General features: G+C 44.5%; 2 protein-coding genes and 1 long non-coding RNA gene across 4 annotated transcripts; all 3 read right to left on the bottom strand.

Annotated features, from left to right (window-relative positions):
- Positions 1-252: 252 nt before the first annotated feature.
- Positions 253-2,279, bottom strand: LOC120679277 (protein FIZZY-RELATED 2-like). Its single transcript, XM_039960822.1, has 7 exons — positions 2,252-2,279; positions 1,922-2,030; positions 1,418-1,493; positions 1,112-1,213; positions 966-1,028; positions 812-880; positions 253-720 (listed from the first exon to the last, which is right to left on the bottom strand). The coding sequence occupies exons 1-7, from the start codon at positions 2,277-2,279 to the stop codon at positions 685-687; spliced, it is 483 nt and encodes a 160-aa protein (XP_039816756.1). The 3' UTR covers positions 253-684.
- A 322-nt stretch (positions 2,280-2,601) lies between these two features.
- Positions 2,602-4,545, bottom strand: LOC120679278. 2 transcript variants are annotated; one of them, XR_005677090.1, is made up of 4 exons: positions 4,337-4,545; positions 3,180-3,419; positions 2,998-3,100; positions 2,602-2,918 (listed from the first exon to the last, which is right to left on the bottom strand). It is a non-coding gene; the product is annotated as an uncharacterized LOC120679278 (long non-coding RNA). The 2 variants fall into 2 exon arrangements; XR_005677091.1 differs by having other exon boundaries at positions 3,007-3,100.
- A 2,579-nt stretch (positions 4,546-7,124) lies between these two features.
- On the bottom strand, positions 7,125-13,622 carry LOC120677734 (U-box domain-containing protein 4-like). The gene is made up of 5 exons (XM_039958916.1): positions 13,407-13,622; positions 11,734-12,008; positions 9,865-9,978; positions 7,721-9,766; positions 7,125-7,599 (listed from the first exon to the last, which is right to left on the bottom strand). The coding sequence occupies exons 2-5, from the start codon at positions 12,001-12,003 to the stop codon at positions 7,540-7,542; spliced, it is 2,490 nt and encodes an 829-aa protein (XP_039814850.1). The 5' UTR covers positions 12,004-12,008; positions 13,407-13,622; the 3' UTR covers positions 7,125-7,539.
- Positions 13,623-21,035: the final 7,413 nt, after the last annotated feature.

The raw sequence follows: 21,035 nt of genomic DNA, 5'->3' as shown, positions 1-21,035 counted from the left end.
ATAGGTTGCCAAGAAGTGACAACTGACAATGCCACCATAGCATGACGCAAGTGTTACCAATGCTGGATCCCCTAATCAAAAGCGTCCTGACACTTTGCAAGCTGAGAATCACTTTACATAAAAAAAATAATTATGCGCTAATAAGCAAAAAGTTCGGCACTGTCTTGACATTTAGGTCATTAAATAACAAACAATCATTTTCTGATGAATCTTAATATGAAACAAGTGAATTCAGGGAACATCAGCCCTCCATTTCAAGACAGTAACAATGAATCTGGAATAGATGTATTCTCATTTTACACCATGCCAACATGGGCATCATGAGTTAGTAAGTGTTTTGAATAGGTTAGCTGCTAGCAGATTACAGAAACAGCTCCAGGTTTGACTCGCAAAAGGGAGCAAAAACAAGAGGGCATATTCTTATCAATTGGAACAATGCTGATATTCAAAGCCTCAGCAATGTTCACTCCTACAGCACCACTCTGCTCTGATAAATATGTACACTCCCAGCAAAAGAGCCATGAAAGGATTCGCAAGCTAGTTCATTGCAATGCATCATGCTATCTCAAACATTCGGCTAGCTTTGATGGTTGATGACCTGGTGGCATGGGTGTTGCAAATGGAATGATGTCATGATCATCAACATATACTGCAAGCCTGCAATAATCTTATGAGCCAAGCAAATTACTTTTCTCCGATGCAACTTAAACTGTCAGAACTCTGCAGGACCAGATGAACCAAGCTAAATTAGGAGACTATATGAGAAATGAGATAATGTTTGCAATGAAATCATCTTTCCAGATTTAAGTACCTGAGAGTTTGGGGATAGGAACACGTTCCAAAACCAGAGTGTTTCATCACCAGCACCATTAAAAATGGTCTATTGATACCAATAGTGGAAGCCAGTGAGAACAAAATATGCTTGGTATATCAAAACACAACTCGGGACAGGTCATCAGACTCGCCTGTCCATCAGGGGAAATAGCTAGATACAATACTTTGTATGTATGGCCTGTCAAAGTGGCAAGCTGCAAATAGCAAAGGGGAATGGGATTGATACAGGCATAACAGGTATAGAATAACTTAATTTCAGAATAAGCTTGTACCATACCTTAGACATTGTTGGATATCTCCAAACAATTATTTGGTTTTGAGAGTATCCGTGGGTACTAACAAGATCATTTACATTCTTTGACCACACAAGATTGCAGACCTGTTAAGTCATTTAGCTCCGTCAGTATTTGTAAGCAAACAAGATGTTCAACCCTACCTTGCCCCCAATTCTATACAAACAATTCCTTGCTTTCACAGTGGTTTGAGATATGTCTGTGAACTCCTCAAGAAAATCATTTCCCTGCTGGCCAACATAACAAATTTCTGGAGTGACATAACAGAATGCTATAGGATAATGGGTTACCTTGGATATGTGTACTCCAAGACTTCTATGAGCTCCTGAGCACTTGATGCAAATGAAAACACCAAAAGTCATTGATCTGCAAATATCAAAACCATTTGAGGAGTTAGTAACATGCATTACTCAGGTTGTTCATTGTGGCAGTAAGAAAGAAGATATTTCTAGCACGAAAAGATCAGTAACACAAAGCATTATCAAATAGTCACATTGGCCTATATGTGAATAACAAAATGGCTAGGAGGAGATTGGCACCCAAGCAAGATCTAGGAATTGACCTGGTGGAAGCAGGTTGATACATGGCTGCTCACCTATGACCTATGGCCCACTTAGATTTTTTACATTTTTAGCTTTCCAGCTCACGTAAAGCAGAAATAGGAACATGCAATTCAATGCTTCTGTCAAGTGAACCGATATGTGATGTTTTTCAAAATGATGCATAAATGAACATAATTAGAGTTTTATTGGCACTTAAATGGCATCAAACCATGAAATTTAGTAGAACACAACCTTACTTCAGACTCAAATACAACTGCATCTCCTTGTTCAGTACAACGATTCTTGGATTGCGAGTTGTCTAAGATACTCCAAGGTCTCCAAACCTTCAACCCGCACTTCACTGGAATGTGAAAGCATGTTTCAGGGCATCAATTATTTTTCTTCCAAAATTATATCATGTGATAAATTAATGAATTTTCAGGGGAACGACAACAATCTATGCTAGTTATTACCAGCAAAGCAATTGTTTACTAAACTGTACACTGAAATCAACAAGCTAACCAACCCTTTTAATCAGCATCCTTTTAATCAACAAAAGCCCTTAATATTTATATATATTACCAGCAGAGCCCATGTGTGGCGCGCACATGTTTTCATATATTATATTATTCATCTGAAAAAAAGATGTTAATTTTCATAAATTATGTATCTAATTTCACACTGAAATAATCAGATCTCCAAGACATTCTGGGCAGTAGTATAACTGCAATGTAGAACAAAAAGTTAAGTTCAGGTGAGTACTTGAAGTTGCACTCAGAGCTGATAGTATCCCTTAGAAGGAATGCAGCAAGTACCCTTCCCAGCCCAAAAAGAGTTGAATCTGAAGGAAGTTTTTGGTCACTGGAACAACATACTGCCCAGTCTTCACATACTGCCCAGTAAAGCAAACATATGCATTGCCCAGTCTTCACATTAAATATGAAAATCTCGTTGAAGCCAAAGAACATAATTGTCAGCTCCATGGAAGATCTACAACATAAGGAAAAAGAGAAATGTGAGTATTTAGGATGCCTTACAGTGTATCTTCTATTTTAGGCTTTGTAATTAAGTGGCAAATAAATGTAGTAAAGGAAAGAAAAAACAATTTGTTGCCATCAGGATGTCCTACAGCATATATACCTCTAATGCATATCCAGAAAGAACAACTCAGTTACCTTTCAATGGAATGTAAATAGAATTCATTGCATCATGCATCTTTGCTTGTACTGTAATAGAGCTTAAAGGCTTCCTATATTGAAAGAGTGGACAACAGAGGCTGAGCGTTTTGCAGTGAACATGCACATTCATTACAAAGATGTGTTACATACTTATCTTACACATTGAAGGATTGGCAAACACTGGACGCAGCATGCCCATCACATCATGCAATGCAACTGTGTCTATCAAATAATCTTCCTTCTGTGTAGAGTTCTAAAATAGAACAATTCAACATTAAAAAATAACAAACTTATAAAGAATAGAATGTGCATTACTGACTATCAGTAATTACCTGCATTAGTGCAGTATATCCTAGGAAGGACCAAACACTGTGCTGCTCTGTATCAACAGCAAAAGCCTTTTCCTCGCCCAAGAATCTTGTCAAATGCTCCAGTTGAGCATCTGTATCAACCCAATTATATGGAGCACTCATTTTTGGGCATTGGTCACCCAGCATAAAGCTATGCAAACCCTGGCTTGTTTAGCAAAGATGGGATTTCCTTCTCGAATGGGTGGACTCGTTGTAATGATTCTGTATCAATTAAAATGGACTGTCAGAACCATTAAAATCATTGCACCATTTGACACACAATCCTACGAACAATCAGTATTCAATATGCTAGATACGCAAATTTCATATCCGACAGCAAAACTTATGCACTCAACCATCCAGCTTAGCACCTTCGCTACCTTTACATCCCCTTTGCTACTAATTCCTAATTATGACTCAAGTTTCTCAAGTAAAATAGTCAGAAATTGCAGTACAAATATCGAAGTTACTTGCGCCAAGATTTCCAGATCCAAACCATGAGAAACAATTACTGTTTCAAATGATATCAGCAACAACCTATAGTCTTATGTTAAGGGCATGGCCTGGAGCCCTCTTGCAAGGCTATAACACTATGGCATTTTTCCAATACGTTCATCACTAAAGTAGCATAAATGAATAAATAGAAGCACACAATAGACCAGCATTTATATACTTATAAATGGGATGTGGTGATCATAGAATGTGCCAACAACAGGAAAAACTGGCCAGAGGCAAACCAAATGAAACATCAAACTTAATCCTGCATGCGTGGCTACAAGAATATGCAATCAGCTCTGCAGGTATTCCCTTGGATTTCCTAGACAAGCTCGGTAGAACCTTGCCCTGAAGTGTTCAACGAAATTCCCCAGCGACAGCAAATCGACATGAAACTGCATTCCTCTAATCCTCTTCTAGCCTCCCGGTGCAAAGAACATAGAGGAAATATAAAAAAACCCATGAATTATATGACTAAGCATATCCAAACCTACTATATGCAATAATGATTTCAATCTGCTAAAGGAAGAAAAATATCACTGCCATGTATATATGAACAGATTATAGGCATGGACACATACTCAGATTAATGGAGTGTAGTAATGGAAAGAACAAAAAAGTGAACCAAGAAAACTGATGCTCACCTCGAAACCAATCAGGACCTCAGATCCGGTCCAATCACTGCAAGATTGTGACGAACAAGAGAGAGATTGAAGACATTTGCATCAGTTAACAGGGTTACAGGAATAAGAAATAGAGAGAAAAGACAGGGGATATGAGAGAAGTGGAAGGCAAACTGAGACATCAGCACTGCAAGAATCAAAACGGGAGAGAGAGAGGGAGGGAGGCGGCTCCGCACGGTTCTTGCGTTGCCGTCTCGTTCGCTGCACTTGGAGGCGGGGCCCAGCCAGGGTTCACCAAACCGGTGGGAACCGGTCCGGTTTGACCGGTTACCGGTCAATCCGGTCCGGCCCGGTTCCGGTTTGGGCCGGTACCAAACCGGACCAAATTCAAAATTTAAATTTAAATTCAAAAAAATGAAAAAATCCCAAAAAAATCCTAAAAATACTTCAAGGTGCGACGAATCTAATGGTGTCAAATTTTCTCAAAAATTCATTCATTTAGTATAGTTTGCGGGGATTTGAAGTTAAACAAAAAAAACGTGCATACAAAAGTATACAAATACAATATAAAAGTAGTACAAAAGAGGGTTGGATGGTTCATTTAGGCTAAAATATGTTATACAAATATTTATTTAGTATACTTTGCGGGCATTTGAATTTAAACCAAAAAAGAAAAAAATTGAATTTGACCGGTTACCAGTCAAACCGGCCGGTATACCGTACGAACCGGCTGGTATACCGGTACGAACCGGTTGTACTGCGAAATTTGAATTCAAATTTGAATTCCACCGGTACCGACCGGTTTCCGGCCAAACCGGACCGGTATACCGGTACCGGACCGCACCGGTTGGTAAGTAAAACCCTGGGCCCAGCATCGGTTGTTCGCAGGGTCACGGCGTGTGGCACGCCGGCGGCAGGAGCCCGCAGCCGGAGCGTGTCACGGCGGAGCCCGGATCCCGCCGGAGGCCGCTGCCGGCGCGCGTATCACGAGCCCGCAGCGGGGCACGGTGGCGCAGGAGCCTGCAACCGGCACGTGCGGGGCACGGCGGCGCCAGGAGCCCGCAGCGGGCACGGCGGCGCTAGGAACACGCAGCGGGCGCCAGGAGGGAATAGGGAACAGGGAGGGGATGCCATCCTGAGCGCAGATGGATATGGATAGGGCCAGGGCATGCTTCCGTCGGAGGGGCGGCGGGGAAGGAGAGCTGGGAAGGCAGGAGGAAAAAGTCTACTTAACCCCCTGAACTATCAGTGGTAGTCTACTTTACCCCCCAATTTTAAAACCGTTTAATTTACCCCCCAAATTATCCAAAACCGGTCAAATAACCCCCTCAGGCGATTTCGGACGGCGGTTGTACTACAGTAACACGATTTTATCTTTTTCTTTTTTATTTATTTCCACTAAATCTTTGAAAAATCATAGTAAATCGTAGAAAAATCATAAAATGAAAAATCTAATTTTGTTGGACTCTAAATGAGTAGATCTACATAGTGAGCATATAATATGGTATAGTTTTGTACAAAATTTTTTATGTAGCTTTAGATATATATTTTTCTATAATTAATTGAAATAATTCATATGTGCAGCTTCTATGGTCTAATTGGGGTGAAATTTTTATGGTAAGAAAATTATTGTATGCTTGAACTATAATAAAAATTTCATACTCATTGGACCATGTATAATCTAGTTATAGATTTATTTAGTTTTATGCTCGTTAAATCTATGCTCCAAATCTATTAAATCTATAACTAATTTATAATTGATCCAATGAGTATGAAATTTTTTCTACAGTTCAAGCATACAATAATTTTTCTACCATAAAATTTTTACCCCAATTGGACCATAGAAGCTGCACATATGAATTATTCCAATTAATTTCAGAAAAAGTATATATCTAAAGCTACATCAAAAATTTTGTACAAAACTATACTATATTATATACTCACTGTGTAGATCTACTCATGTGGAGTCCAACAAAATTAGATTTTTTATTTTATGATTTTTTTGTGATTTACTATGATTTTTCAAAGATTTAGTGGAAATAAATAAAAAAGATAAAGATAAAATCGTGCTACTGTAGCATACCGCCTTCCGATAGTTTGGGGGGTAAAGTAGATGGTTTTAAAGTTGGGGGTGAAGTAGACTACCACTGATAATTCAGGGGGTTAAGTAGACTTTTTCCAAAGGCATGAGGTGTGATTGGCGGGCGGAATTGGACGCGGTGCACGAACGGGTACGGCGGGCGGGTATGGAGAAGGGTGCGGTGAAAAAAAAACAGGGATTTGTGGCAGAAATATTTTCCTTAGTGGTGTTTTGAGGTTTGGTCAAGCACTAAGATCTTCCATGTAGGCCTAAGAGAGGTACTTTGTGAGAGGGATGAGTGGATTAGAGTTGGTGACAATTGTTTTCAATTATTTCATCTTTTATAGTATAGATATAGATGGATGAGCACCAAGCTGAAACGACGATCGCAAGTCTCAACCGTTGCTTCCACTTGCTTTTGTGGCAGCATAGACTTTTGGCAAAGTGGTTTTGACTTCGCCCTAGCAATTTCTGCTAGGCTGTATTCTTTATGTTATTAGTGTAATTTTGCTTCTCAACTTGTAAACATACAATTTCTTTTTTAAAACATTCTACACATACAATGTCAGAACCTAATTGTGGAAAGAAGAGTTAAATGTAGTAGTATATCACAATTTATTTCAGACTGTTAAATCAAGCAGACGTCAAGTTACAACTTACACGGTAGAAAGAGAATCGCAACGAAATTTTAACTTCCCATCAACGAACAAGCAATTAGCTTCAATAAAGAAAACGAAAAAGCAATTAAAATGAGAAGACTTATTTGGTACAGAACAATTATAACTTGTACATCCATGATCCATCGAACAATCATAACACCACAGCTAATAGCATATACAGGACAAAATCTCGGTGAAGGTAAGTTGCTACCAATGGATAAGCTATACAAAAGAAATCCTCAAAAAAGAAGAGAGAGAAAAAAAAGAAACCAAAACGATACCATCTAAACAGACAACACTCACTGCCCACAACACTTACATGAGATGAGCTTATAACAATCTCAATCTATGAACAGTTTGAGAACAGGGCACTGCATATTCCAGCCCACGCATCCGGCAGTGCCAATGAAACAACAGGATCCCAGTCGCGAGGAGGGGCGTAAAAGGCAAAGCTTAATGTACACTACAACAAAAAATTATGAAGGCTATCTCCTCGCTGAATTCCCATGTCTTTGGCTGCGGAAGTAGCTGAGAAGAGCTTGTGCCTGAACGACAAACAGCATATCACACCGCAGAGTTAGGTTATACTGGCATTAGGAGGATGATTTAGAGGTGGTTTGTTACATTTTCTATTTCTAAGAAATACAACTCGTGGAAGCAGCGAACCTTCTCTCTCGCTCGAGGTGTTCCTGACTGTGAAAGGGCGACTAGAGGAGGCACCGCACCCTCTTGAAGAACTATACTGCAAAATCTGTTGCTGTTTGTACAGAGCTGAAGCAGCGCGGCAGCAGCATTCTCCTTCCCTCTTGCAGAACCCAACTCAACAACTTCAACGAGGGCTGGAATGCCACGTGCCTGCCCAATCGCAGTCCTACCTTCTGGTATCGTAGCAAGGTTTGCCAACACAGCCACAGCTTTGTCGACCATTCCAGCAGCAGGATCCATAAGCTCAACAAGGTGCTTCACAGCATCGGCTTGCACAATGCGACCTTTGTTCTCATGAAGTATAGACAAGTTAAACAATGCAGTAGATGCATCTTTCTTTCCCCGAGGGGTGCCATTTCCTAGCAAGTCTACTAGAGGCTTGATCGCACCAGATCGCCCAATCCTCACTTTATTTTCTTCAATAACCGAGAGACTGAATAAAGTGGCAGCTGAATTCTCTTTAGCTTCAGGGTTCCCAGTCTGAAGGACATGAATGAGAGGATCGACAGCATCAGCATTTGCAATAGCAATTTTATTGTTGTCATTTATCGACAGATTCAAAAGAGCTGTCACAGCATGCTCTTGGGTTTTAGCATCTGGTGAGTGAAGAAGACCAACCAGCAGATTTACGGCCCCGCAGTTTGCAATGACAATCCTGTTCTCCATGTTGTGCTTAGCTAGAAGACGAAGCTCTGATGCTGCTGACCTCTGAACATCTACAGAATCACTTCTCAAATCCTCAATCAGCTTCCGAACCTGATTCTCAATGGCAGAGAGATCACTCCGTGCATCCATCGACGAGGAAGATATAATTCTGGCGAAACCCCTATCGGATGCTTGCCGTCTAATAAATTGGCCTCTAGTAGCCAGTCTTGGAGGGATTAAATGTTCCCTTTGAGGAACAGAAGATGCCACAGGCGCACCACCACCATCTGTAACCTCTCCAGATGCATCGCTACTGTAATTTGTCCTATCACTTGGAACCCTTGTCACCCCATTGTAACATTCCCCATCAAGTTGACCGCTATTTGGAAGACTGCCATTCAATGAAGAACTGCCCATGTTGTCCTGCATATCCCTATCCAAATTAGAAGATTGAAACGCTTCCTCTGTCGATTGTTCTGAAGTTTGTCCAATCGAACCACCACGTCTTCCTTCCAAACTAGACTCTCTTGCTTCAGAACTTGCAAGTGATAACCTTGATACATCAGGTGCAGAACCATTTGCATTTTCTGAAGTTTGACTTGTCGAGACCTCATGACCAGAACGGCTGGCATGCACATGAGAGTTCTGATTGGCCACACTGTGGGGAGGAGATGCTCCATTCAAGTTTCTTAAATACACATCAGCTTCTGGGGATCCAGGAATACTAGCCCTTGAGATGACACTAGGATGTAGAGGACTGCCACCTGCAGCACCCAAATCTTGGAGGGAGAAGGCAGCTGAAGGAAAGTTTAACTTCAGGGATTTCATAGGATCAGGTAGCCTAATGTCATGAGATTCACACCAGTTAGCTATCAAAGCCTTCACAGTATAATTAGGAATTAAATTGGAGTGACCAAGTCTTTGGCGTGTTTTCGGACAGATAGTAAAACCTTCATCAAGCCACAACTTGATATAAACCCGCTCATAGGTCTGGCCAGACGCTACAATAACTGGATCAGACATCAGTTCCAAGGACAGCGGACAGCAAAAATCAGCAGGAATAGGAACCCCGTTTATGCTAAGCTGTTGTTTTTCCCTGAGAAGGCGATCATGCATATGGTTGACCAGGGGAATAATCTGCTCAGCTAGATCCAGTTCTTCACGATTCTCACTTCTTAGTGCCCTTGTTCTGAGATTCTCAAGGGAAATAGCTTCCATGTACAATTCCATGTTTGTTGACAAGCTCAATAAACTTGACAGTTTCAATAGATTATCTGAACTCACTGCGCTTGTCTCAGCAAGCTCCTTGGCAGCCTCCTTAACTAGATCAAACATGTGCTCATAATTTATGTCCTGGAGTTCCTACAAAAGGTAGAGAAACACAGATGAGCTTGATTGATGCATACAAGAAATTAGGGTGATCAACAAAAGCAATAAAAAAAGTAATTGGTGTTTATTACCTCAATACATGTGCAGGCACGGCCAGTCAGAGAAGGCAATAGAGAATTTGCCAGCTGACACAGCTGAAGGGAACATCCCTGAATATCTGATATTACTGATTCAATTTGCCAACCCTGTTTTAAGGTAATAAGAACATTACCAAATCAGAAATTCATGAGTATACTTCAATATTTATGGCACTAATCAAGTGGTGTTAGCTAAATGCTAAACCTTGCAAGTTCAGGGGAAAATCCATGAACATGTATACACCTACACCACGTGATGGACAAGAAAGTGTTTCATGTGTAATGGCATAAACATTAAGGAATATCAGCAATAAGGACAAGTACATTGTTCTCTGCATAAGACGAAACTGACCACCAATTAACTTATGCAAGTTCCCTCGTACATGAATAGCATGTAAGTATGAACGCATCTAACGAACGCACGGTTGTGGTATAGTCCAGCTGCAAGCATACCCCATAAAAGAAAACGAAGATTAGGAAAGCAAATTGCATTCCATTTTTGGCCTTCCCTGCAGCCGCCACAGCCACCAGCAACCTCACAGCCACTCCGCCACCACTGCCAACAGCGACCTCACGCTGATCCGCCCACCGCCGCTGCCACCCCTACACCTCGTCCTCCACTAACTGAGGCAGATGGAGCCCAGCTGGCGGCACCCTCAAGCCTACCACCCATCGGCATCGTTGGGCTGGCTGCCGGCCCGGCTATCCCTCTACAGCTTCCGGACACCCCAATCCGAACCTTGAATTCCCAATCAAGAACCCCCAACCCTAAATCCAGCTCTTAAACTGCGACCGCTGAGATCCGATCAGGCAATCGCCACTACGCCTCCAATCTAAAGGAGAGGGAGGGAGACCGACCAGCCTAGTCACCTGTAGTTGGCCACCGCCACCACTAGCGGTGTTGGAGCTGCCGCACCAGAGATCTGAGAGAGTTCTTGAGAGAGACTTCACGAGAGGTGAGGCAGCATCGGTGGGGCCTCGATGGCGAATGGGTAAACTCATTTGACTTGCCGTGCATGCATGGGCCCCGGTGGGAAAGTCAAGCACATGCACGACTAATGTCAAGTCTTTACCTATAAATATATCCTTATGATGGCTACCCAGTTTTCTCTTTGCGTATATGTATTATCTATTATCTAGGTATTATGGATTTACATGCTGCCTCCCTTGAACCAATATGCTAACTAGATAAACCATATTAAAATGTCAATGCACTGGTAAAGCTATTCAAGCAAGTCTAGCTAAAACATCCAGGCTACCAGTGACCAAGATCGATTTCCAGCACACTTCAAAGGTAGGAAGACTGGTAATTGTATATTTTTATTTAACACAAGAAGTGAACGATCATAGTTGCCTAAAAGTTTATTGTACATAAGAATTGTAATTTTATTTAACCCAAGAAGTGACCAATAATAGTTACTGCTGGCCTGAAAATTGATTGTATTGAATTTTCAAATGCTTCAGCTCATACAGGCATATATGCTGTTAGCAACAGCTAAAAAGATTAACTATATTTCAAGGACCAAGAGTTCAAGTTATTAGGATGATAGCAATCTTCGTGATGTCCTATCTTGTTACTGTAAATTCTAGACAATAAAAAGAAAGAACAGAGGGTGAGTAAGGCTATATGGTGATGCTAACAGACAATACAAAACATTTGTATGTAGCCAATGCATGTAGGATTCTGAGTTTCCACACAAAAGAATCAGAAGAGTACCAGCTTGCTAGTAAGAAATGGAAAGGGTGCAATGCTGTTAAAAAGCGACAGATTTATTTTCCTTGGGTGGCATAATTCTAAAGCATAATACATGGAAAGTAAGGTGAGCAAGTGAAAAGCGAATATATTGATTTGTATGCACTTACTAAATGTATTTTGCTGGTTGTCTGGTGCCAGTTTCCAATGAGGCCTGAAGCTTCATTGATAGCAGTGTCAAGATCTCTTAGGACCTCATTGAGTTGCTCTTCTGGAGACTTGCAAAGATCTTCAAGAAGGGGGTTCACAATGCTCGAGATATCATATACATTTTGGCAGTACTTCTGAATAGGCTTGGGTCTCACGGTAGGGCCATCAGATGTTAAGACACCAAGACGGGAGATACTATTGAGCAGAGTGCTCGGGGAGAGGTTATCCATCAACCCTGTTCAAGAAGCCATACATGTGGAGATTAAGACTACATAATAAATTCATAATTACTGAAAATGCAAAGGCATCTGTATATGTTGTGTCATTAAAACCATACAGGTGGTTGTTAGACCGCATATTATTACTGTGCATACTAATTGGTAGTCATCCCAGCATATTGGTAGTCATTGAAGGGCGGGCCTGGTGCAGCGGTAGAGCCTACCGTCTGTAACCGGAAGGTCCCGGGTTCGAGCCCCAGCCTCTGCACATTTGTGCGGGTAAGGCTTGTGGCTTAAAAACAACCCTTCCCCAGACCCCGCACAGTGCGGGAAGCCTACAGCACTGGATACGCCCTTTTTTTTTGGGGCATCTCTTTTTGATTCACAACAATGTACAATATGCATATCCTGATTGGCATTCTAAGTGTTGATAGTAAGAGCGATATGCATAAGAATGACAATTTAATGTAGGTTAGGTCCAACCAAAAAAAGAAACAGAATATGGCGTTAAGGTAGCGAGTAGAAAAAAAAACAGAATCCATCGTTAAGGTAGCGAGTAGATTTTGTAGGGGACAGATAGTTGTATGGAACAGTCATGGTTGGCAGATAGGATACATCTATGAAATCTGCATGTCGACTGCGAGCGGACAATTGTAAGGTACAGTTCCTGGTATGCTGTCGCGATGCTAGCATCCAGACAAACAAGATGCTGGAGCTAGACGCCATGATATTTATTGCGGCACGTAAATGACACAGAAACTATGTTGGAAGTCGGGACATAACTGACCGAAGGATTGCGCGGGAATACGTGAGATTTGAACAGCAGCAGCTGAGCAGGGCAGGTAGTGCGAATAAGAGGGCTGCGGAGGCGTAGGCCGCTGTACATGTGGCACGAGACGAGCAAGCGTGGGAGATGTGATTCCACCACAGGCAGCAGTTAGCAGTGATGCTGCTGCCATGCCGTGGCATGGCAGGTAGGAACTGAAGCAGCAGCGGCAGCAGTAGCAGCAGCAGCAGCTAATAATCTAGCAATAAAATTGATGGAAGGCTAATTAATCCACGAGCGAGCCGCGGCCAGTCGGGGCAGGGAGTCCAAATGGGGAAGGTTTTGAGCAGGGGGCCTACGTGGAATCCCGTTCCGCCCCCCGCGATGGCGCGAAACAGCGCGCGAGGAACCGCGAGAGGGTGGAGCGATGGCTGGGCGGGCGAGGCGGAGCGGGGAGGGCGCGGCGGCCGGAAGTTCCCGGGGCGAGATTCGGCTGGACGGGGTTGGTGGTTGCGGAACCCTAGGAGGCTAGGACCGTGGGAGCGGGAGGAAGTGGTCGAGACGGGAGGGGAGGCGCGAGCGAGGGGGGAGCGGCGGTGGAGGAACCCTAGCTAGGATTGAGGCGGGGAAGCGGAGGGCGGAGACTGACCTGGCCTCGCGTCGCGGCGGCGACGGCGGGGGGGGAGGAGGAGATCCGGGGCGGACGCGGTGGCGGTGCGGTTGGAGGAGATCTCTCTCGCTCTCTGTGTCTCCTTCCTCTGGCCGGCGACGCGGAGCGGCGGTGATGATGTGATGAGGAGGGAGGAAGAAGAGGAGGAACAAGGAAGACCGGCTGCCTCGTGCCTGGGTTCCCTTGGAATGGAGGAACCGGCCGAACCGAGCACGGAAGTGGTTGGGCTCCGTTGGGCGGGTTTGGTGAGGTCAGGTCGGTCAGGGCGGGCCGGGCCTGTGCGTGCTCACCTACAGTGGTAGTGGATTATTGATTGATTGATGATTGGTCCAGGGAGGCAAGGCAGGCAGCACACGAGCAAGGTGCGGTGCGGCGGTGGTTGCAGCATTGCAGTGCCCCTCGGCCCTCTCCCGCCAGCAGGCCACAAACAAGGGTCAAAAGCCAGGGAATTTTTTTTTAACTTTTTTTTAATAATATTTTAAATTTAATCTCGTTCCAGTTTTATTTGCGGCCCATAGCCCGCTTGGTCGCGCCAGGATAATTGACGCGACTGGCAGCCTTTGTCGCGCCAGTGCATGCGGCGCGACAAGGGTGCCACGCTGGCGGCGCCAAGAGCGGCTTGACACGCTAGCTGCTGACGTGGCTGTCGCGCCAGCGCGACAAGAGTTTTGTCCTAGACCCGCGCAGGCCCCCTCCTCCCCCATCCTCCAGTTCGAGCTCGACCGGCGCAAGAGGTCGCCGCCGGCCGCCCGGCCCCTCAGATCCCCCCCCCCCCCCCCAAATCCATCATTTTTTTTGGGTGGAGGGGAGTGGAGGGAATCGCTCGGGCCCCTCCCCCGAAGTTAATCTTGCTTGTACTTGTTTAAGTTAGAATACTTGTTTAAATGCATAATAGAAAAAGGAAGAAGTTAATCCAAGATCACACATGGCTTTTGATTAAGTTAGAATACTTGTTTAAATGCATAATAGAAAAAGGACATAAGTCAGTCCTAAAATTTACCCAATGATCATGTGCCCAGAATATTGCTTGTACTTTGGGATTGATTACCTTCTCATTTTGAATTTCCACCATAATTACAAATATTTTCTGTTGCAGATACTGAAAATATTGAAGCATGGAAGTGCAGTCACGGCAGCCCATTCTGGACTGAGGGCATTCTGTGCTTGTCGAGCCACTGCTGTCATGTCACCATGCAAAAAATGCGACCCATTCTGATTTGGGGGAGATGTTGGCGTGGCAGTTCCTTCTTGTCGCGCCATCCGGACTGGCACGACAGACATACTCGGGCACACTAAGTCCTCTCTTTGTCGCGCCAATGAATGTGGCACGACAAGGTGGGCCACGTCATCGCCCACGTGGCTGTGGCAGTACCGCCCTAATTAATCCGGCTCAAGTGCGCTAACCATCATCTTTAAGACAATCCCGGCTAACACGCACTTCAAACGGAGTAATTCGGCAGTGCTGTCGGGTAAAGTCCCGAAGAATCCACCTGAGCGTCGATCGAACCCAAAGCTTACATGTAACCCACACGAAGGTGAGTCCAGAGAGTACAACATTTCACAAATATATTACATTACAGAGTCTTACTTAATTATTACAAACCAAGTTCGAAGTCTTTGAAAGGTACTTGAAAGTCGAAATGATAATAGTTCAGAGTTCACTGCAGCGGAAATAAAACGAGTTCTAAACGACGATACATGATGTCATGATGAAGCCCGTACATGACATCACTCGGCATTGCCATCGTTGGCCGGAGTCGTATCCCACTCCACCGACCAACCAGGGGGTAAGGTACACGGCCAAGTCAAGCTAGCAATCATGTCCTCAAAAGTATTACCTGAAATAAAATTGAGCCACGAGCAAGGCTGAGTATACTAATACTCCGCAAGGCTTACCCGACTAGGATATAACTAACCTTCTAACTAGACATGCAAGGCTTTTGGCTTGAGGGGTTTGTCTTTGCCGAAAAGCAGTAAGTCCTTATTTTCCGATTTTAGCTTTCAAGTTCTATTATGCTTAACCATTCTACATTAGCATCTATCCTAAAGCATACATGGTGGAAAGCAATTATTTTTCGTCATTCAACCATATTTCTCATCATCATTGTTCCACTTCTTACTCTATGTGGCAAAAGGGTTAAGCAGTCTCAATATCCGTGAGAGACGGACGATTCGAATCGAATTTGTTAACCTGGCCAGGCAGACCTAAACACACGCATGGGGAATGCAATCACCCACGCGACTTTTCCCCTTTTTCCCCGGGCATGGAACAGGCCCACCGTCCTAGGGTGCCCTGCACCCGTGCGTGACCATAGACCAGACAGTGGGGAGTATGTTCCACGGCCGGTTCCATCAGGTACTTAAGCTTACCGATTACCATATTCTCGGCATGTGGTTAGTACGTTCAAACGCTTAACCACCACTACCACACACCGCGACCTTATCCATTTTGACTAAACAGACGGGGTATCACAAGTACAACAACCCCGCCCGTAATCCTTATATTGCAGTGTGTAGTAAGCATTCAACTCCTATGAGCTCGCGAGTGACAGGAAATCACTCGACTTCTACCGAATTATTAGCATAGCCAACTAGCGACCTATACATACTAGTGTTCAAGCATAGGTACCTAGGATCATGCAACTAAGGTTCCAATCAACTCCTGTAAACGTAAATGCACAACTATAAAGAAATATAAGCAGTTGCATAAATCTACAGTAGATAGGACATGCTCCGGGGCTTGCCTTCCTGAGCGTAACTAGCTGTGGGCTCTTCCGAAACTGGGTTCGGGTCTTCGGTAGCTTCAGTCAGATTTACTTGAGCTTCACGCTGCTCACTCTCGGACTCCGGCACCAACTCGTACGTACCGTCAGGGAGAGTAGTCGAATCTATATGAAATGCATACGCGTGAGTTATTTTAGTGATACGATTTAATCAATTCTTCACTAAAGAATTGTACTCCAACACAAACTCAAGATGATTTACAAAAGATTATGTTACATCATTTTGGACAACCATTTATAGAGTAATAATCATTGTACTGACTTCACAAGTAACTCGGATGGGTTTTCTCTTTTATCCCTACGCAGCAAAAGAAGATTTGTCTTATTTATTACTAGGTTAAGCATGTCCTTATCATAAATAATGTTAAACAGAGATTCTGGGTTTGAAATTTTTATGTATGATACATCTCTAAATACTTGCCTACTGTGAAATTTTCAGCCCATTTTATGCAGCCTATTAACCACGAAAAATAAAACAAACAGCTACTGCTGGAAACAAAAATGAATTTTGCAGGTCAAATTATACAAGTACTGGTAATGAAATTTTAACTGAGTGTTGTTTATATAAAGATGAGCCTGCCATAAATTTTTCACAATTAAACAAGCATTGTACAGGGCATGAAAAATAATACAATGTATAGTTGCATGGATCAAAACTAAATTCTACAGACGGTTATAGCAAGTTACAGGGCCTCATCTTTTACCAGAACGGTTACATACTCAAGATTAACCCCTAGAAAAATTATTAGAATTTTTCATGTACAGAAACTATTTTTCTTGATTTAGTGTAAATATCTATACTATTAATTAGTTGGACTGGTTCCACCTATCTAAAATTTCTCAAAAATTTTGTACAGTAACTAAATATCAAGTTAAAGTCACTGTAAAAGTTTGAGCTCATTAAACCAAGTTAAACAGTATGTACAAACAAACTAATTTAAACAAGGCATAAAGCAAGATTTAAATAAAACCGATAGCTAGGCATGTCAAAAGTCTATGAAACTTTTACACAATGTTATACATCTAACATGTACCCTACTGGCCAAAAATGGCTAACAACTCATGCTTGTAACTTGAGATCTAATATAAAGTATATTTTCTTTGTATTTTAATTGAAGTAAAAACTATTGAGAAAATGAAAAAGTACATGTAACAAAAGTTGTAGATCTATTTTCAAGGAGTCCAGAACAGTTGAGTTTGCATTTTTCTGATTTTTCTACGATTTTTAAACGAATTTACAAGTTCACTGGAAAATCTAGAAAATACAAAAACACAGATTGCAAAGGGGTCCCTGGAATTCTCACAGAACCCCCTGGAAACCTAAAACTCTTCGCGCAGGGGTCCCTGGCCGGAGTTGGGGACAGAGGCGGCGGCGGTGGGGGTTTTCCCGGCGAGGAGGGGCTCGCCGGCGGCTGGGATGGGGCCCAGGGGAGAGAGCTCACCGAGCTCTACCTAAGGATGGGTGATGCGGTCGACGGGGGCGGCCGGAGCAGGGTCGGCGGCGGCGCCCAGGGAGCGGCGGCGGCTGCTGCAGCGGACGACGGCGCTCCGGTGTGGGAGGAGGGGCAAGAGCAGGCCGGGGAGCTTCACGGCGCCATGAGGAAGCTAGCTCCGGGGTCGATTGGAGTCGGGGAAGGGCGGGGAAGGGGCTCCGCGGTGAGGGGGTGCTCGGCGGCGGCAATGGCGTGGGCGGCGGCGTTCCGCGGCACTGGGAGGCTCCGGGCGGAGATGGGCGGGCCTGGGAGTTGCCTGGAGTTGGAGTGGAGCCTGCGGGGTGCTCAGTGGGGGTGGAGGGGCGCTGAGCTGGGCCCTCCACGGGAGCCGTGGCTCGGCGGGCGGGAATGGGGGCGCGGCGGCGCTGCGCAGTGGCGCGGCGGCACTGGCCGTTCTAGGCGAAGGGGTGGGGCTTGGGCATGGGGAATAGGGTGTGGGCGAGCGGGCACACGCGCGGCGCGAGCTAAATGGCGAAGTGAGGGCGCGAGGAGGGGACTAGGCGCCCGCGCGGGGGAAGCAGGGCGTCGGCGGCGAGGGTGGCGTGGCGCTCTGCGTGCGCGTTTAAGGCGCCTTGGCGTGGCCGAGCGGCAAGGCAGCCGCGGGGCAGCGACGCAGCGGGGGCGGGGCGATGATGGCGGGGTGGCGTGCGGGCGGCAGGTGCACGGCCGGCCCGTTGGGGTGCCACGGCGGCGTCGCGGCGCGTCGCCGAGCGCGTGTCGCGGCGCGCTCAACGATTGCAGGCGTGACGGGATGGGGGGAAAGTCAGCGCCGTGCGGGCGTGCGCACTCGAGCGGGGAGGGGGGTCAGCGGCGCGCGGCTAGGCAGCAGGGCAGCGAGCGGGAGCGTGCAGCGGCGCAGCGAGCGGCAGCGGCGCGCTGAGCGCTCGGGGCAGGGGAGGGTCAGCGAGGAAGAGAGAGAGGAGAGAGAAAAAAAATGAGTGGAGAGAGAGAAAAGAAAGTCCACAGTTTGACTTAGCAAAAACTCGAAATTTTCAATTGAAACTCGAAAAATTTTGAACACGAAAGTTGTTCAAAATTAAATTTCCTACAACTTTCCTTTCAGGCAAAACTTCCTCTGAGCGATGGTTTGGAAGTTCAAAATTTGAATTCAAGTTTAATGATCCCTCTTGTTTTTCGGGGTTAATTCAAATTTTCATGTTAGAACTCGAAAAACTTTGAACACGAAAGTTGTTTGTTTTGTCCAACTCTACGACTTTCGTTTTGGGCAAGAGTTCATTTGAGCAAAAGGGTGAGGGTTGACTTTTTGGCGTGGTTAAACTGAATTTCGGCTTTGCAGTAATTGAGAAGTTGGGGGAGAGTTTAACGTGTCGTTGCATGTTAATTGCCTGTTTAATATAGTGCTAAACACCGGAGGTGTTACAGCCTACCCCCCTTAAAAGAATCTCGTCCCGAGATTCAGATAAGCAAGCTAAGTGCAGGACAGAGGCTTACCTCCCGTGGAATTCAGAAAACCGGGGAAATTTTGATTTAGGTAGCTTTCAGTTTCCCAGGTAGCTTCCTCTTCGGTATGGTGACTCCATTGAATCTTGTACATTCTAACTGCTTTTCTTCGAGTGGCCCTTTCCTTTTGATCAAGAACCTTGATAGGATGCTCGACATAAGAGAGATCTGGTTCCACCGATATTTCTGTTTGTTCAATGATCTCGGTGGGAACCCGAACACATTTCTTGAGTTGAGAAACATGGAAAACATCATGTACTGCTGCCAGTCGAGGAGGAAGTCGTAATCTATAGGCCACGGGTCCACAAATCTCAGTGATTTCATAAGGGCCAACATATCGGGGAGCTAATTTGCCCTTCACGCCGAATCTCTGTACACCCTTGGTTGGCGAGACTCGAAGATAGACATGATTACCCACTTCGAATTGCAACGGGTCTCTCCTTTTATCAAAATAACTCTTTTGCCTAGACTGGGCGGCCTTTAGATTCTCTTGTATTACTCTTACTTTCTCTTCTGCCTCTGTTACGAGATCGGGTCCGAATACCACTCGTTCTCCGACTTGCGACCAACTCAAAGGGGTACGACACCGTCGACCATATAAGGCCTCAAATGGTGCCATTTTCAAACTCTCTTGATAACTATTGTTATATGAGAACTCCGCTAGAGCTAGACATTTGTCCCAACTCTTGTCATAATGAAGGACGCAAGCTCTCAACATGTCTTCCAGGATTTGGTTCACCCTCTCAGTTTGTCCATCAGTTTGGGGGTGATAAGCTGAGCTTCGAATCAATTTTGTCCCAAGAGATGCTTGTAACTGTTCCCAAAAGCGTGCAACGAACTGTGTTCCACGATCAGAAATGATTGTCTTGGGAACCCCATGCAAGCAAACAATGCGATCGAGATAGATCTCAGCATACTTCTTGGCAGTGTAAGTAGTATGTACTGGAATAAAATGTGCCGTCTTGGTGAGTCTATCCACGATAACCCAAATGGAATCATGCCTCTGGGATGTGTTGGGTAATCCAATAATGAAGTCCATACTTATATCTTCCCATTTCCACGATGGAATAGGCAGAGGTTGAAGCAAACCGGCTACTCTCAAGTGGCTGGCTTTGACTCTCTGGCAGGTGTCACATTCCGAGACATATTTAGCAATTTCCCTTTTCATCCTAGTCCACCAGAAATTTTGCCTAAGATCTTGGTACATCTTGGTACTGCCTGGATGAATAGAAAATTTGGAAAGATGTGCCTCGTCGAGAATTTGCTTCCGAAGATCATGATTTTTCGGAACAACTAAACGACTTTCGAACCATAGGACTCCCTTATGGTCCTCACGAAAACACTTATACTTTCTTTCTCCTTGAGAGAGTTTCTGTTTAATGATCCCAACACCCTTATCATGTAATTGGGCCATAATGATCTGATCATGAAGGGTTGGTTCAACTAAAATGTGATTTAAGGTACCTTGGGGAATCATTTCCAACTGGAGCTTCCTCAGCTCATGACAGAGGGTTTCCGAATAGGATTCCACGGATAGGCAATGGCAATGAGCTTTGCGACTGAGTGCATCTGCTACAACATTAGCCTTGCCTGGGTGATAGTGCACCTCAAGATCATAGTCCTTGATTAATTCTAACCACCGTCTTTGTCTCATATTTAGATCAGCTTGAGTGAAGATATATTTGAGACTTTTGTGATCGGTGTAGATATTGCAATGAGTACCCATAAGATAATGCCTCCATATCTTTAGAGCATGAATGACCGCTGCTAATTCAAGGTCGTGAGTAGGATAATTCTGCTCATGGGGTCGAAGAGCTCGTGACGCATAAGCAATAACTCTATTGTCTTGCATGAGCACACAACCAAGTCCA

The sequence above is a fragment of the Panicum virgatum genome, chromosome 6N (genome assembly GCF_016808335.1).
Source record: "Panicum virgatum strain AP13 chromosome 6N, P.virgatum_v5, whole genome shotgun sequence".
Classification (NCBI taxonomy): domain Eukaryota; kingdom Viridiplantae; phylum Streptophyta; class Magnoliopsida; order Poales; family Poaceae; genus Panicum; species Panicum virgatum.
The sequence above is the reverse complement of the archived record's forward strand: the minus strand, read 5'-3'. Positions and strand labels throughout refer to the sequence as shown.

Bases quoted from the DNA above. Each gene is read 5' to 3' on its own strand.
- LOC120679277 (XM_039960822.1), bottom strand. From the start codon at position 2,279: ATGTGCGCGCCACACATGGGCTCTGCTG. The intron at 2,031-2,251 runs GTAATATATATA...TTCACATTCCAG, and splicing joins GCCACACATGGGCTCTGCTG to TGAAGTGCGGGTTGAAGGTT. The intron at 1,494-1,921 runs GTTGTGTTCTAC...TGATATTTGCAG, and splicing joins GTATTTGAGTCTGAAGTAAG to ATCAATGACTTTTGGTGTTT.
- LOC120677734 (XM_039958916.1), bottom strand. From the start codon at position 12,003: ATGGATAACCTCTCCCCGAGCACTCTGCTCAATAGTATCTCCCGTCTT. The intron at 9,979-11,733 runs GTAAGTGCATAC...ACCTTAAAACAG, and splicing joins CAACCAGCAAAATACATTTA to GGTTGGCAAATTGAATCAGT. The intron at 7,600-7,720 runs GTTCGCTGCTTC...TTTGTCGTTCAG, and splicing joins CACCTCGAGCGAGAGAGAAG to GCACAAGCTCTTCTCAGCTA.